General features: G+C 54.1%; 1 protein-coding gene and 1 long non-coding RNA gene across 2 annotated transcripts in view; one reads left to right on the top strand and one right to left on the bottom strand.

Annotated features, from left to right (window-relative positions):
* Positions 1-5589, bottom strand: part of RUNX3 (RUNX family transcription factor 3) — a 29268-nt gene extending 23679 nt beyond the window's left edge. The window contains exons 1-3 of the mRNA XM_015883733.2: positions 4901-5589; positions 3996-4152; positions 468-572 (exon numbers count right to left, since the gene is read on the bottom strand). Of these exons, the coding sequence (XP_015739219.1) occupies positions 468-572; positions 3996-4152; positions 4901-5518 (880 nt within the window). The 5' untranslated portion in view covers positions 5519-5589. The remainder of the gene's footprint in view (positions 1-467; positions 573-3995; positions 4153-4900) is intronic.
* Positions 5590-9053: 3464 nt separating this feature from the next.
* On the top strand, positions 9054-16888 carry LOC107324054. Its single transcript, XR_001559396.2, has 3 exons — positions 9054-9367; positions 11250-11617; positions 12926-16888. It is a non-coding gene; the product is annotated as an uncharacterized LOC107324054 (long non-coding RNA).
* The last annotated feature ends 600 nt before the right edge of the window (positions 16889-17488 follow it).

Genomic DNA, 17488 nt, shown 5'->3' with positions numbered 1-17488 from the left:
ACTCCCAACCCTTCTGAGAGCAGGGAGCCCCAGTCACACCGACCTCAGAAATGGGCAGCAATGGGCTGCCATCGCAAAGCCCCACTGCCTGCATCCCCATCACACAGAGGGGTGGTTCTGTGGTTGAGCTGCCTGCTTGGTTTTTCCTCATTCTCCACCGGTGGCTGCTGCCAGCCAGAGGCTGTGCAACCTGAAAGCAAAACTGGCAGCGAGCTGCAGATGCCCCACAAGCAGGGAGAACGCACAGGGCAGCCTGGGGGATTGGGGAGCAGCAATTCCAACTCAACACCCCCAACCTGCAACGCTCTGCACATCCCCAGCTGCACCAGCACCTCGTTAGCTCCATGCTATAATGAAGCCATGTCCTTCCCCTATAGATGAGGAAAGCTCAGGCTGCTGGCAACCCAACCCCTCACACTGTTGGGACCCCCAAGCCCCCCCCATACCAAACAAAGCACAGAACTCACGTCGTGGCTCCCGAGGTCCATCCACAGTGACTTTAATGGCTCGGTGGTACGTAGCGACCTGGGTGGGGTTGGTGAACACTGTGATTGTCAGGGTGAAGCTTTTTCCTAAGTAAAGGTAAAGGGAAAAATAAGAAAGGAGACTCACATGGGTTTGCTTCCTTTGAGAGCAAATGGCTCCTGCTGGAGGGTGCTCAGACATAAATATTCACATACACCAAACTCCAACATGCATCATTTCATTTCAGAGGCATTATGACTGAGCCACAAAGCTTGGCTGGCTCTGCCAGGGTTCCACTGCTGCAGCAGAGAGGCCTGGACTGGCTCAGAACAGCCCTGACTTTCCTAGATAACCCTTTGTCCCCACATCAATCCCCCCACCCAGACAATTCCTTTCTCCCCACAGGAATTCAGCCCCAAAACACAGTGCTGGACATTGGACCAGGAACCCATCAGAAACCCATTGCCAGGAGACATTCCATCACCACAGGGGACCGTAGTGACGCTACTGAAGCACCAAAGTTGCTACCTTTATTATTAAATAATAATAATAATGATGGGGGAGGGGGAAAAAAAGAAAGAAATAGGGGGAGGCAAGGAAGAAATGATCTCCGAAGCCAGGTTTGGGAATGCAGCACCAGCTTGGAAGGAGGGCAAGACAGCAGCAGCCATACACCCCCCACCCTGCCCATCGTACGGCACCTGAAGCTCTCTGAGTCCATGGGGCTGCAAGGGAGCAGCTCCAGCTGAGCCTCCCCCGCCCTGCAGGATAATGAAGGCATCGGGTGCTTGCAGAGCTGAAGGGTGAGCAGAGTTCACCCCAAAGCATCGCCCTCAGCTCTGCAGGGAGAGCTTCCCCACTCCCTCTTCCCCCGATTCAGGTTTCTCAGATCAGCCACCATCTGACGCTAAGGGTGGACCTGAAAGCACCCACAGCAAAAAATAAAGGCTATTTATACAGCTAGGAGGAAATAATAACAATAATAATTCCTTCTTCCATCTACTCCTGTTATTATCGCCTCCGGAGAACACCCTGCAGAAGCAGCTCTGCAAAAATCCCAGCACCAAGCGATGCTTTCAGCTCATTCTGTACACAAGAAGGAGTTGTGCCCCCCCTCCAGCCCTCACCTCTCACTTCGGACCCATTCCGCAGCCGCACAGCGCCGGGGATCCGCATAAACCACGTCAGCTTAAAAGCCGACGGGAGCGGAGCTGCGCAACCCGAGCGAACGGGTGAGAGTTATTAAGGATCATTATTTTAGGAGGGATTTTCACGAGGAGAAAAGCATCGGTTGGGAGGGAGACCCCGAGCAGAGCTGCAGCTCCGTGCTGGTTCTGCAGGCTCGGATTTATTTCTTATTCCTTTGTTGTCGTTAACTCGATGCTCCTTCTCCAGGTGATCATCTCCCCGCATTTCGGTGTCCCCTCCCCGCTCACACAACCACAGCCGCGACCCTTCTGCCTCTCTCTGCCAGCTCCCATGAATCGAAAACGACCATTATTACTCAGCACCGTTTTAAACTCATTTCTCTCCTTCTCGGGAAACCCGGGCTGACGCTCCTTCTCCTCCTATTCCTCCATTCACCTCTCCCGGCCCCGACGGCCGCACCCAGAGCTCCATCCCGCACCCCAGCCCAGCAATGGGGCTCCCCAAGGGCAGCGCACCCCCTAAACCCCCCTCTAACCCCGGCTTTCGTTTGGGGACCGCCGTACGGACGGGCTGCTCGAGCACAGCGTTTGCAGCAAACCCAGCTCATGCTCGAGGTCTCCTCCCTTTGTTTTACAGATGGAGACTGCGAGGTACGGACCCGCTCCTGCCTCTGCCCGCAGTGCGAACACAACCCGGTACCGAACCGTTCAGCGTTCACAAAACGAGAGCCTCCCGAAGCCGGTTTGAGGGCACAGCGTCTTTATACACACACACCTCATTTACACGAATACACACACAGCTCTGCTCCAACAAAACACCGAGCAGCAAATTCAGATTTTCATCGATATAAACAAAACCAGCGCCGGGTTTGTAGGAGTGAAACAGGAAGGTAAGAGCGACACCCGGGCTAAAAACCCAACCGGAACGATTCTGAGCATTAAATATCCCTCCGAGCACCTCGGCTTGAGGGGGAGCACAGCCCAACCACCCACCAGAATAGGGGAAGAAAACAGCCTCGATCTCTGCTCCTTCTCAAGGTGCGAGAGAGGGAGGAAGGAGGGATGTGCAGAGCGCTGCTCGCTTCCAACACGGGAGAGCAGAGAAGGAAAGTTCTGAATGCATCCAAGGTTGGGTTGAGTTTGAAAAATTGGGGGAAGAAAACAAGAAACAACAACAACAAACCAGAAAGAAAAGAGCCGAAGGGAGTAATTGATTGCAGAAATGAAGGCTTAATTCATAAAAGAAGAAACATTTTCCACCCATCAACCTGCAAGCAGTTAAGCGGGGAGGTTTTAAAGAAACGGCAACTTGGAGAAGGAGCCAACAGGAAAAAGGAAATGTATGAAAGAATGTAAACTATTCAAGTTTCATAAAGAGGAACAAGTAAACAGTTATTACATGCAAATAATTCCTAACATCGCTGCTTTTAATTAATGCAGAGAAGTCAAAATATATCCGACGTCGTATGTGTACATCCAGAGATTGAGAAAATGCTACCAGATGGCCATTAACGTGTAGCATTCTGCTTTTCTTTGCCTTTTTGGAATGAATTAAGTGGTTCAGTCTGCAGCGTTTATTGGTGATGAAATGCTGAAAAGCTATTGACGCTGTCGGGAATTCAGGTAGGACGCGGCTGGGAGGGGGGGGGGAAGGATTTCCTTCCAGCTGTTTGCAGGGGATTCGTTCTGCTCTGGAGATGGCACAGAATCATTTCCTGGATGGTTTGCTGTCAGAAACCATCCCCACCATCGGTGCGGGGCTAAAGGACAGAGCCAGAAGGTAACATCTCCCTTCTGGTTTCCCGTGCAGCACGGGGAAAACAAGTGCGCCTTCCCCACAAAGCACCGCTCGGCTCCCGCATCTCCCACGGCTCTAAGAACGAATCTCCCCGCAACTCCCACCCGCGGGACACCGCTGTGCCCAGGAGAACCGCACCGCCCCGCTTCCGTCGGTCAACAACGAGCTCTGCCCTCCTCCGACACCGCATTTCCCTCAATTCCGCAGCGCTGAGGTCGAGGGTTTCAGCCCCGCACCGGGCAGGGGCTGCTTTAACACCCTCAAGCTTCACAATGGGGTTTTTTCTTTCCCTTTCCCCAAACTCCCTCGAACATCACAGGAGGAAAATAGTCGGGAGGAGCAGAGAGCCGTACACACGACCCATTCAGGAACCACTTTGATGCCGTGGTTGGGATTGTGGGGGGTTCCTTCCTGCACACCCCACAACACAACCGGCTCCATCGGTTCGAGAGAAAAACGCCGTTAAATGAATAAAAATAAAGAGCTGTTTGTTTGGTTTTTTTTCCCCTCTTCCCCTTTCTTTCTTCCTTGGAAGAAAATAAACCCCGAACAAGACGACCAACCATTCCCCGGCCGACACCTACCCCTGCCGCTTCTCCCGACAAATCGGAGGTCGTTGAATCTCGCCACTTGGTTCTTCATCACAGCCGAGGCGTTTCGGAGCTCTGCAGAGTAGTTCTCGTCGTTCCCGGCCATCACCGTCACCACGGTCCCGTCGGGAACGTCTCCGAGAGCCACGACCTGAGGGCAGGACGAGGGGAATTCAGGTTGAGGTGACCGCGGTCTGAGCCGAACCGCTCCACGGTTCTCCTCCCCCTCCTCAAAGACAAAGCAAAACCAAAAGCAATTCGGGCTCCCAATGATAGTTAATAAAGAAAACGAAGGGGAAAGGAAAAGCGAGCTTAGAACAGAGGTTAGAAAGCAGCGAGAGGCTCCGGAGGGCCGAGGCTCTACCGTGTAGCAGCAGGGAGCCGCTGGATGGGGGGGGTTCGATTCGGGATAACTGCACTGCGGTGCTCGGGGCGCAGCGGAGGAACGTGCCCAGGGCCGGGCCCCACATTGCAGCCCCGCACTGCAGACACCCCCCATCCCTGCGGGTCCCTCGGAACCGCTCCCGGCCCCGCTCCCCATCCCAAGCTCGGGCCGCCCCGTCCGAACGCACCGCGGTGCTGCCGTTGCGGCGCTTCGCCCTCCGCTCGCGGCTCGGCTCTCCCTTCCTTGTAACCTTCTCTCCCGGGAAGCTAATTAACCTCCGCTCTCATTACATTTCAAAGTTGCCTGAGAGCTCCTAACTGTACGGAATATCTAAGATGCCGTGACCGGAGGGCAACGCGGAGACTTGATTAAAAATAACAAGAGCGGTTCTCCTCAAGGTGATGTCAGGAGCGAGTTAAAGCGAGAGGGGCGGAGAGACAGCGGCGAGAGGGGGGGAGAGGCACCCGGAGCCCCGCAGCCCCCCCGGGTCCCCCCTAAGGAGGTCTCCTCTTACCTTGAAGGCGACGGGCAGCGTCTTGTTGCAGCGCCAGTGTGAGGGCAGCACGGAGCACAGGAAGTTGGGGCTGTCGGTTCGCACCAATTCGCCGGCGTGATCCGCCAGCACGTCCACGACGGAGCGCACCTCGGGCCGCGCCCGACCGCCCGCGGCGGCGGCCCCCAGCGCCCCGCTGTTCTCTCCCATCTTACCGCAGGGGAACGCTGTGGAGGGGGGTGTGAAGCGCCTGCTGGTGCTCGGATCTACGGGAATACGCATCACAACGGAGGGTGTCAAGGAGCCGCCGCGGCCGGGGGGTACGAGTTGAGCGGCGGAGTTCGCCGCGAGCAACCGGGCCCCGTCCCGGTAGACCCCCGTTCTCGGCGGAGCTGTGAAGGGGGCTGCTCGTTCCCGGCCCCGGGAAGCGCCTGCGACGGCCTCGCCGCTGTCCCGTCCGCCCCGTCCGGGAAACGGCGACACGGAGCCCCGGCAGAGCCACGTCGCGGCCGGGCTGTGGGCTGCTCCCCTCCGCCGGGCGGCCCCGACAGCAGCTCCCAGTGCCGCCGCACCGCCCGACACCGTATTTACTGCCGGCCCCGGTGGGGGGGCGGACCGGCCGTGAGTGACGTTGTGCATCACCAATGGGGGGCCTTCCCCCCGCCCCCCGCCCGGCTCCCGGGAGGCAGAGGGGCGTGGGCAGCGCAGAAAGGGGCGTTGCCTCCCTTAACGCAGGCCCCGCCTTACCGGGTCCCGCCCCGTCGGTCCGTACGGGCTGAGCGAGCGCCCGTCGGGGCTTTGGGGCCGCTCACCGGCCGTGCCCCCGCTGCAGCTCAGCCGTCGCGGGGCGGGGAGAACCTCTGCCCTCCTCCTCTGGACACCGCCTCCACCCCACAGCGGTCCCGGGGCGTCCGCAGCGGGAGCGGGCACGGCCAGACCCCACCGCAATCGTTAGCGAAGCGACCGCGTCTGCGAGAACGAAACGGAGACGTCGGTGTCTTCTTGGCAACGCCGAACCGGGAGGAGAAACGCACCGGGGGCGGGTGGGGGCAGCCCCGGGGGGTGTCACGGAGCGTCTGCCCCTGTCCGGGGGGGTCCGAAGGGGCAGCCCGCGGCTGTGGGCACGTTGGGAGCGATGCGGAACGCAACTTCACTTCGCTTTGTTTTCTTTTCCTTTTAAAACTCCCCGTTAACGAATACAACGTTCTTCTCCCCAACCCGCAGTTTGTGGAGGGGCCCGAGCCGCCCTCCAGTCCCGCAGAGCCGAGGACAGGAGCGAAAACAGAAATAACCCCGTGTTTGCTTTATTTCCCCCCCGTTTGTTTGCCTCTTCGAAGACGTTCTGTTAACAGGGAGCAGTGCGGGAGGAGCTGAGGTTCCCCTCGCCCCGTTAAGCCCCGTCCCGCTGCTCTCCTGCCCTTTTTAGGGGAAATCTCCCCGCTCACCGCTGCTCTCAGCGCTATTTTCTGCCCCCGTTCAGCCGCGGGGGGGAGAAACGCTCTTCCTCCTCCCTCCCCTCGCGGAGCCCGGAGTGTGACACTGCGGGCGGGTCGGCTTTGGCCTGGGCTCCGTTCCCCCCCCCTCCATCCCCATGGGATTCCCCGGGGGTGGCACGGAGATGGTGTGTTCGTGAGGGGGGGGCACACGACGCCTGCGCAGTGCCCCGCGGGCTGGCAGCGCTGCAGTGAGACCCAAACACCGCTCGTTGGCGCCGCGGTTCCGCGACGGGGCGGGCGGAGGGATCAGCGGTCCGGCCCGGCACAGCCTCCCCCCGCCCCCCTGTGGCTGCTGTCCGGCCCAGAGCGGCGGGACTCCGGTCCTGGGCTTCCCCCAGCCTCAGCCCAGCGCCCCCCGCTTCCCTCCACACACCCCCAACGGGCCCATCCCATCACCTCCGAGGTGGCTCGGAGGGCTCCCACCGGTTCTCCCTCGCCGGTGCATTGGGATAAAGTAGGGGAGCATCGCTGCAGCGAGGCGCAGTGCTGGGACAGCCCTGGGGTCAGCACGATGCTCGGTTCCAGGTTTAGTGGCTTTACATTTCCTTCCTTTCCTGTCTCTTTTTATCCTGTCCTGCTGGGAACCTGCCTTTAAAGTGGCTCTGCCTAAAAGCCCACATCCCTGCAGAACACAGCGTCACCTCGGCCCCTTCCTCCCAGCCTGCTCCCCACCTGCAGAGGTGGCTGCTTCCCTTTCTCTTCACTGCAGCCACTGAGTGAGAAGATGCTCCATCCATGGGTGGCCAGGAAAGGCCTGAACACCCAACATGGGGCACGTCAGCCCCAGGGAGCTCACATAGAGCAGCCCTATTCCTACGGGGCAGCCCCATCCCACAGTGGGTCTCAGCCCTTCTTTACACCCCTGGGAAATCCTCGGGGCTTTCACAGCTGCTGATGTGGTGACACACGGCTGTGCTCAGGGCTGGGTGAGCACTGTCCTCCCTAGAAGGCTCTTGCCTTTCATTAAGCTTCATGCAAATGTGTTTCTTCTGGCCCAACTTTTAGTGAGGTGAAGTTGCTCACCAGCAACCCTGGGTGCTTCCTATAGTCTGATTGCTGTTCCCTCCTCACCCAGGGGCGATGGAGGTCAGTGCTCACACACAGCCCTGCTGCCCACAAAGTTCTCCAATCCCTTTTTATACCACTTACATCATCTCCGTGTCCTCAAGGTGCCATATAAGTAAATGCCATCCCCAAACACCAGGTCCCCGGGGGGATATTCCCAGCTGCACAAGGTATTGCACCCTGCCCATCCCCAGCAGCCACCCTGAAGTCACCCTCTGTCCTCCCCCATTGGCTTTTTCCCCTTCAGAGCAATGAAGGTGGACTCATCCCCACAACCCAATGCTTCGTTTTGTGGCCCCACACTTCCTCATGGCACTGACGCTCCCGTTCACACTGCGGGGAGGTCAGCGGCTCTTTAAATCATTACTTGTTGGGATTGCTTCCCCCACAGCCTCCTGTGTAGCTGGTAATTCATTTGAGCTGCTATTTAGCAGCAGAGCCTCTCGCTTCGACGGGTGCAGGGCCTTATAGGAAGCTTTCTATTAAAAATTCATCTCAAACTCTGTCTCAGGAGCACAGTGCTCAGTAGGGCCATGCGGGTGTCTGGATCTGTTTTGTAGTGAAGGGATGGGGATCTGAGAGCAGCATGCAGGGAGGGAGCGTGCTATTCATTCATAAATCAAACAGCAGATGCTCGATCCAATGGGGTGTGCGATGGTGACAGCTTTAACCCCTGAGTGTCACCGACAAAACGGGTTCTCTAGAGGCAACGATGGGTGCTGCAACTGGAAGATCCTGCAGGAGGGAAGCTGCTGTGCTCAGGGGAAGAAATAGGGGAAAACTGTGGGGAGAAAAGGCAGCGTCTGCCCCAAATGTAACTCACTGGAAGGGCTGGGACCAGCTGTGTGTCCCGTCCTGCTGATGGCTCCAGCAGGGCTGCACCAGGCACTGCCAGGGCCACAGCTGTCACCAAAACCTGAGCAGGGACATCCATTAACCCCATCACACCTCACTGTCTGCACCAGCAGCCTTGGGCATGGCAGGATCCTCACATGAAGCAGCTGGAAGAGGAGGAAGGCATTGCTGGGAGTTTCAGCCCCAAATGCCATCACTTGGGAAATTCAATGTGAAATTCCCTGCCTGCTGCCCAGGGAGGGCTTTAGTCACTGCCGTGCACTGTGCTGCAGGATGCAGCCTCAGCAGTGCTGCTGCTGTTGGCACAGAGCATGCAATAAGAGCTGAGATGCACTTCTCCCCTTGCAAAGTCCTGCAGGCGCCGCTTGCAGCACCAACACCCACAACCGTGCACAGCCCGACAGGACGGGGTGTGATGCACAGAGGAGCACGAGAGCCACTGACGTGAATCCTGTGGTTCTGAAGTCACAAAAGCACCGTTCTACATTGTTCAGAACCACGATTCTCTTCTCCCCTCAATGGCAGCAACGAAGAGCGTGTCCAGGGCGCTCATCCTCGGTGCTATTGATAGCGCATGGCAGAGACTTGTGAGCATGGGTCCCATCTGCCACTTCCACTCCTTCTTTAAAAGATCCTAATGACTGTCAGATCCTTTTAGTTCTTAATTATTTTCAGAGTTCAACTGCAAATAGGAAACAAGACAGCTTTTGCCCTTACGCATATGAATATTACTGTTCCATTTAATGTGGTTACTGGTGGAATGCTGTTATTCATTCCTGCCTGCAATAAAAGCCACATGTTTTTAAAACTTTGCACTTGAAAAAACTTTTAGGAAAGAAATCAAGTATGTTTTGTATGCATGGCATGAGATAAAAACTGGTCATAAATATTCAAAGAACAGTCAGAGCTTTATGCTTGATTTAAACAAGTGAACAGAGAAGCGCGATGGTTGAAGTGGAGAATGAAAGCCTGATGTTCCTTTAAGAATGTGCTTATGCAGAGAAAAGGATCCATTCATGCAAAGGTTACGGAGCACCTGAGGACATCCCATCTCCTCCAAAAAGGCCCCAAGGTGGGTAACAACTGGAAGCACAGGGCTTGATTTGGAGCTATTGGAGTGCTGGGGGGGTCTTGCTTGTTTTGGAGGGGTTTTGAGGATGTGATGTTCTTGCTGGACCCTATGGGGATGGAGGACACTTTTCACCCGTTCCCAACCGGAGGGACCATGGAGGCACCGCCTGGAGCCCTTCATAACCCCACAGCACGATGGGGAGAAATAATAAGAATTAAAAAAAAAATTCCAAAGGAAAGAAAAAGGGGAAACGTCTGGATGGTGGAAAGCGGAACCGAAAGGCACATGACGGCGAGAAAAGTACGACGGGGCAGAGGCAAAAAAAAGGCACAGTGTGATTTGTGAGCTCGAGGAGAGCGGCTGTCACGGAAGGGCAGCACCCCCTCCCCGTGCTGAGCGTGCAGTGGTGTTTCCCTGCTCGCGTTTCCCAACGCTGCTGTGATGCTGGTGCTCCCCCCTGGGCTGATGGGGAAGTTGGATGTGAGCGGAGAGAAAGCGGCCACTGGGAAGTGCTCACGTTCCCCACTCTCACCTACATCCCCACTGCAGGTTGTGCTCAGGGTGCAGGCTCAGCTGTTGCTGTCTTGGGGCTGTGCTGGCTGGGAATCCCCATGGGGGTGGGTGCAGACATGGGGGCTCAGGAAGGGCCGAGGGGGGAGAGCTGGCAGTGTGCAGCTGGTGCTGGTTGGAACTCTTGTCTCTCTTGGCTCAGGTCTGATAGAGCATCTTAGTGCTACATCTTGACAAAACCAGCTTTAGAGGCAGGTGCAGCCACCTCGTGATGGAGATGGGAGAGCAACCCCAAATCTCAGCCCTTCTCCCCCACCATCTGCTTTCCCCCATCCCCTCCCAGCAGGGAATTACAGCCTGGGTTGGGCAGAACCCCAAAGCACAGAGCCAGCAGCTGGGAGGGCGGCACGTTGCAGGAGGTGCTCCATGAATATGTGGTTTGTTAGCAAGCCCAACCCAACTGCTTTCATCCAGGTGAGGGTTTCCCCACCTGTCTGCAGGCAGATGGCTGCAGTTAGCTGTGCAGGCACAGAGTGGTGGTGGTTGTTCAGCAAGAGAACAGAACCAAAGCCAAAATTAAGCACAGGTGAAAGACAGGATGCACAGAGAGATTGCAGCAGTGGAGCCTGAAGAAGCTGCAAGGTGAGCAGCAAGCAGATCACATCCAGCTGCAGGAGTGCGACAGGAGGGGAGCAGCAGGTCTCTGCACCCTGCAGTGTGTTGCTCAGTGCAGCACAAGCAGACTGCTGCCTGTGAGCATCAGCTCAGCTCCAGGGGCAGCTCCCAGCTCTCTGCATTCTGTTGCTGCCCCTGATCCATGTTGCAGCTCAAGCTGCTTGCCCAGCACCCCCATGTTTCTGGGGTCCTCCCAGGGGGGCTGTCCCACTTGGTGATATACCTACACTGGGAACACACCAAACCCCCAAAGAGATGCCATATGCTCTCAGAATCGCAGCTCTCAGCCATTCCCTGCAGATCACACCAGTTACAGAGGGAGATGTGAAGTCACAGGCGAACAGCTCAGTAATGTCACCCCATAGCTCAGGGCAGGTGATGCACGTAGAGCTCAGTCTGCCTTGCCAGCCCCTTTGCAGTGCCACTGCCATCATCACGCCCTGCACGTTTCCTTGCAACGAGCAGCTTCTCCTGCACAAACTGTTCCTCATCCCCATGGGATCAGCTCCTGCTCATGGCCATGTCCACAGACTGTGGCATTCTGCAGAGAACCAGTGACAGTTCCCCTCCGGTGACACAGTGCAACCTCAGACATCCATCAGTGGCCAACGCACAGTGAAGTCATTTAGACAAAACTGCCCTCTGCTTCCAATAGCAAATTGTCCTTCATGCTCAGGCTGTTATTTTTTCCTTCCAGGCTGGTTTGCTTTCTGCAATTATTCACCAGTTTCACTTCTACGAATGAGGCCGGGTGCTGCTCTATCACTGCAGTGTCACAGCGGAGCTGCGGTCGGACGGCTCTGACTCGATGGGCTTTGGGCAGCGCCGCTTCTGCTCCTTCCTCGGATTATTTTTTCCGGTGCAAACACTCTCTGTTCACATTTCTAAGAGAGATTCTCATTGCCAACAACCCCCCCCCTCCCGGCTGCTAAGTTGGATTGTATAGAACAGCTGCAGAAAAGAAGCCCCAAAGAGAGCTCAGACCACATCTCACCCTGTACAGGCATCCAACAAAACCCCCCTGACCTGGATGGAATTAGTCACAAACATACAGCTACACAGAAGGTACTTTTCTGCTTTCTGACTATGAACAAATCAAGTGCAGCGCTGTTTAAGGGACGTTGTTAAGTCACTATTTGCTGCACATCCATCTCCTGCAGCTTGGTAAGATTACGGCTACCTCCAGGCCCTCAATGAACTCCTGTTTGCAGAAGTTTCTTAGCAAAGTTTGGAGCTGTCTGTCTGCCTGGGTCAGCTGTCTGACACAGCCGAGGCCGCGGGCTGGGAAGCGAAGTGGTTCAGCAGCAGGTTAGGGCCAGAGCCCAGAGAAATGGAGAACTTGTCCAGACAAGGCGGTCGTGGCTTTGGGTCTCTCATGAGCAGCCAGCTTTGTGGGGAGAGCGGGGATCTTATCTGCAAAATGCAACCTCAGCTGTTTCCTTGGGCAGGAGCCATTCTGTGTCTGGCTGAAGGGACCGCCTGAACCTCCAAAACTGGAAGAGCTCGTGTGGTTTTGGAGAATATTTTTACATTTTCTCCTAAAACTGAACAGAGGGCCCTCGCTGGCAGGAAGCGTGGGCTCCGGGAGAAGACATTGGCGGAGGAAGCAAGTTGTCTGGGTTCAATTCACAGCTCCACCGCAGCCTTCCCCAAGGACCCCGGACAAGTTGCTCGTGGGCTCCAGCAAGTGCTGCAGCTTCCATCTGCAGAGCAGCGATAATGGTGTTTGCACCAACCCCAGCACCACAACCTGCCCCACACTGCTGCCCCGTGCACGGCTTATATCTGGCCTCGAGGAGCACCCAGCTCCCATTGGGGTGATGCTCCTTCAAGGAAAGCAATGCGAGCCCCAGCAGGCTCACATTCTTGACATTTCAATCTGCTGTGCCAATTGAACGCGCACGTATGAGCCAACCCTGCCAACAGCAAGCGCTCTTGACTTCCATTTATGTCAGTGGGATTGCGTTTTAGAAGGATTGGGGCTTTTGATGTCTCACTGGCTTTGCTCTACCACTGAAATGCAGCCACAGCCGTGGTGAGGTGGTGGGGATGGGTGGTGGAACGTCTGCATCCAAAGTCTAGGGATATAAAGTGTGAATTCCCCATTGCAGGAGCGCATCCCAACCCGCCCCACCATCACAAGCCTGTCATGGAGTCTCAGAATGGCTGAGGTTAGGGAGGACTTCAAAGATATTCCAGTTATATATACCCATATACCCATGGGCTGGGTGCCCCCCACCAGCTCAGGCTGCCCAGGGCCCTATCCATGGCCTTGGGCACCTCCAGGGATGGGATACCCACAGTGCTGTGCAGCAATACCAGTGCTTCACCTCCTCCCTTCTTCAGCATTAACCAAACCTATTTGTTTTCCAGCCTGTCAGGTCCAACCATGTTTCTCAAGGCTGAGGATGTCCTGTGCTGGTTGGGCAAACCAGAAACTGCTTCATTGGTGTCTGTTCCTCCACTGACCTAAGGAAGGCAATGAGGAGAACCACAGGTGGAGAGGGCTAAGGACTGAAGTGCACAGATTTGGCTCTCAGCACCTTCAGGTCTCCCAACTGCCCTCTCCATCTCTCGTACATCACAAAACACCTGTGCAACCCTGACACAAACAGACTCAAACAACACAAAGAAGCCTGTGCCAGTGGGTTCCATCCACCCCAGCATCCACAGGGGCAGTGAAGCCATCCCAGGGGCTGCCACACACAGCGCCAGAAGGGGAGAGCTGGCAAAGCAGAGCTAACAAGGAGCAGACCCATCAATTTTAGGGGGGGAAATTAAACAAACAAGGGAAGTTGCAGCTCCACGCCCAGCTCAAGGTGCAGTAATAAACAGGCAGCACTAATGTGGAGCAAATGAGGGTCTGACACCCTGTGAGCTGCAGCAGGAGGGAGAGCTTAAAGCACATACTCGGGACTTTAATGCCAGTGGAGCTCCCAAGGTTTGGGGCTTTGATGTGGGAGGTGAGGATGGAGCCAGAGGAATCCTCACCGCCCCAATGGGGACCTGGCTGCAGCCCCACCACCGTGCTCAGGGCTGGGGCTGCTGCTCCCCAGGCTGGCACTTGGGCTGAGCTCATGGAAAAAGTGGTGGGCTCGCTCCTTTTGTGAGATTTGCCAAACTGACCCAGGGCTAATGAAAGGAGGTGTTTAATTATAGGGTTGAAGGTAATTGGGCACAAAAGTGGGCAGTAAAATGCAGCCATGGTACAAAGGAGCTGAGGAACAAGGGCTTAATCCTGGAACAGCACATCTGATTTACTCTTTAAATTCCCTGGCCAACTCTTTCTCCCTCTCCTAATGAGGGAAAATGGCACAAGTCCCCACTAAGCAGTTTATTCCTGACTTCAAGTCACCAAAACCATGGCACTGTGCTCCGTCCCGGAATGATCTCAATGCATATGCTTTGAGTTTAAAGGGAACAGCACAACCCGCATCTGCAACTTCATGTCTGCCAGGCTGCAAAGAAGCGACAGCTACAGCTTTCTGTGCATGGGATCAAGCATCCATCTGCATCACAGCACACCATGCAACCCCATTGCACTGGTAAAAGGATGTCCCTGCAGTGATCAGCAGGGAGCAAGCATGCCTCTCCCATAACAACCCACGTGCTCATCCCAGGGATCAGAAAGCAAATGCATCAGTCTGTAGCACCCAACTCACCCCACGTTGTGACCACAGGCACCGGTGGCACATGGAGCCCATCTCTATGCTATGGCCTCCTAGAAGGTACAGGGGGTGTGAGGAGATGGGAAGGCTTTGGTCCCAGTGCAGACTCTGGTCTAAGGGCTGATTCACATCCAGGGTTATGCTGCTAACATCATTCCTACCGTTTTGTTTTCATATTTTATTTTATTTTTTACTTTTTTTAGGAGTTATTTTAACACAAACCAGGCTGCGTTGTGAAATCACAGCCCAATATAGCAGACTAACACACACAACTGACAAAAAATGCCCTGCCCAGCCTTCATCTTCCCAATCTGAAATACAGACCCAGAGCCTCTCCCCTGCAGCCCTCCCATCCAGGATATGACCATCCCAAAGGCAGAGGTTGGGCTCCTGCAGGTCCCTCCCGCACAACAGGGACTGTTGAAAAAAGCACATTTTTCTGTCTCCCTTCCCCACTGAGGACGGCTTCTTCTTTTAAAAACAATCTCTCTGCCTTCTCCTATTTTGGCTGTTTTTATATTTTATTTTACAATAGCTTGTGTAATCCATTCCTCATGTTCCAAAGGCGCTCGCTTCTTCCAGCGGGAATGGAAAAATCATTGTTTCTTTTTGATTTTCCCTTTTCTTTTAATATGTTTATGTTATGGAAAATACCCCCAGACTGCAGACGCATTGACTGTCCCACTCTATTAAAAAAATAAGTAAATAAATAGAATAAATAAGAAAATAAAATGTAGAGAAATGGAAGAGCCAAGGAGGATGCTGTGGGTTGAAGCCCCCCAGGAGACCTCAACATGGTCCCACTTCTACTGCTGACATCTTGCACGAGCACAGAGGAATTCTTCCTCACCTTATTGCATAGCAAAATGCAAAATGCTTCCCTCAACCTCACAGCAACCCCAACCCCAGGATGGGGTGGGCAAGGCCAGGATGAATGGTGGTTATGCACCATGTTGGATATGAGAGGCCAATGGGAGAGCGCCTGGGTGTTGGCACACACCAAAACCATGACAAATCTTGTCTCTAAACCCATGTTGGTCCAGCAACAGGGCAAAGCTGGTGGGTTTTGGCCAGCAATTAAAACTGAATCTCTTGAAAGCCAACCAGACTTGGTTGGGAAGAGCATTTGCTCCAGTGTCCAGCGTGGTTTCTCAGGAAGGCATTGCAGAGCAGTGCTCAGCTCACACCATTGGCTTTCAGAGTGATGCTTTCTGCATAGGACAGGAAACGTGTGAAAGTGGTGTGAGCTCTAAAATGGGGGGAAAAAAACAAACCCAACATAAAAAGCACCGAGGAGCCCCAACCAAAGGGATGGTCAAGGCTTCCAAGGGACTTCTGTGTTCAGAATGGAAGGGATGGGAGTGCTGATTAAACCCGTTTTCAGCATGACCACAACAATGACCCCAAACAAACAAACATGACCCCAAACAATGACATTTTCTTCTCACTCTGGCTGGATGTGGCCATAAGAAGAACTGGGTGCAAATGCAGCATGCAATGGGAGGAAAAGGGAACATGAACCCATGGGGCTGAGCCTGGGGCCATCCCACTGGGCTGCTCCACGGGCTCCTGCTATCAGCTCCATTTGGGGATATTTATGGCGTGGCCGTGGCTCAGCCCTGCTGCTTCGGATGGGAAGTTGCATTCTTGCTCCTAATGCCAACCATGTGTGGATCCAAGCACACAGCTCATTCTTTGTTTCCCAAACTGTACGCGGCCAAAACAGTGGACCGCAAACGCTGACGACATATCAGAGGAGATCAAGTCTAAGAAATCATCATGAATTAAAGTGCTCAACACAGGGAAATGCCACTGTCTCCCTACCCCCATCAGATCATAACAAGGCGACGAAAGACAATGGATTTATGCCCATTCCCCCACCCCAAAACACACAAACAGAAATATATTATATATAAAAAAATAATAAAATAATAAAATAAAGACATGCCACGAGCCAGCAGGGTGTCCTTGGAACAGGCAGAGCCACTGACAGGCGGTCGGAGCAACGCACAGCCTTCCCCAGGAGTGGGGGGGATGAATGGAGACAACACAGACTTTGTGGCCCCAGCATGCAGCTCGGGCTCCCCAGATGGCCCCCAATGTGCCACTCCAATGGAGAGTAGAAAACAACTTTTTCTTACAAAAAACAAAGTGTTTTGAGACTAAGAGATATCTTTGGGGGGGTTTTAATTTCATTCCTTAAATGTTTGTGCAAACTGACCTCTGTTTTCATGGATATCACCAGAAAAGTTAAGAAAAATAAATAAATAAGAATGGAGTTGAATCCAAAAAAGCCAGGAGGAATTTAAGTGAATGTTCATGGCTGTTTTGCAGTGCTCACCCAAACGTAACTGTGTGCAAAGCCATGGATATGAGGAAAGACTTCTCTGAGAGTGTTAATGCATTGGTGTGGGATGCTTGGGGAGGTGGGAGGGTCACCATCCCTGGAAGTGTTCAAGAACCTTGGAGATGTGGCACTTGGGGACATGGTCATTGCACAGTGTTGGTGGCAGGTGGACGTCTGGATTGAATGATCTTAAAGGTCTTTTCCATCCTTAACGGTTCTGTGCAGGAGAAGATGCTCTGAGTTCCACATAGAAAACCATTTGGCCACATTCCAGCCTTGGAGCGATCATTTAATTCTCTCCCTTTTAATAAAAATTATGTCTGAAACAAAGATGTTTATTGCTTTTATGAGTTCCTATTTGTATGGAAATTGCAAACAAGACGTGATCGTTCTGTTTCTTGCTCTCTTTTTATTTCTGAACAAGCAAGCCCAGTTAAACCTCATCACCACTTCATCTGGCTTTGGAGGCAGAAGTACAGATTAAAAAGAGCCATGCAAATGTTCTTTATAAGCTTCTCTTATTTCCTTGCCATGGGACTGCCTTTAATTATCTCCGTGGAGCACAAAGGACACATCTGTAGTGCCATCATCCCTGAGTGCAGGGCAGCAGGACAAATATGGTCCTTGTGTCTGTTTGCAAAACTCTGGCTCCTCCTCAGTGCTTAGAAGGACACAGGGAACCTCTTGGTACTGCATGCTGACCCCACTGATCTGCCTCAAAAGCACACGTAACATTTGGTTTTCTCAGAAATAGGCCAAAATCCGGTCTATGTCTGATGCATTTCTTGTCACGTAGTCAGATGGCCCCACTGAATTACAGCATCTGCTGTTCTGCTCCTTCAGTAGGGATGGGTTTTGGGGGTCACCCTGCCCCATTCTATTCAGGTTCAGTCCAAATGAACCATCTGCAGAGCTGTTGCT

This window comes from Coturnix japonica, chromosome 23, assembly GCF_001577835.2.
Source record: "Coturnix japonica isolate 7356 chromosome 23, Coturnix japonica 2.1, whole genome shotgun sequence".
Taxonomy (NCBI): Eukaryota; Metazoa; Chordata; class Aves; order Galliformes; family Phasianidae; genus Coturnix; species Coturnix japonica.
This window is presented reverse-complemented; position numbering and strand designations above follow the sequence as displayed.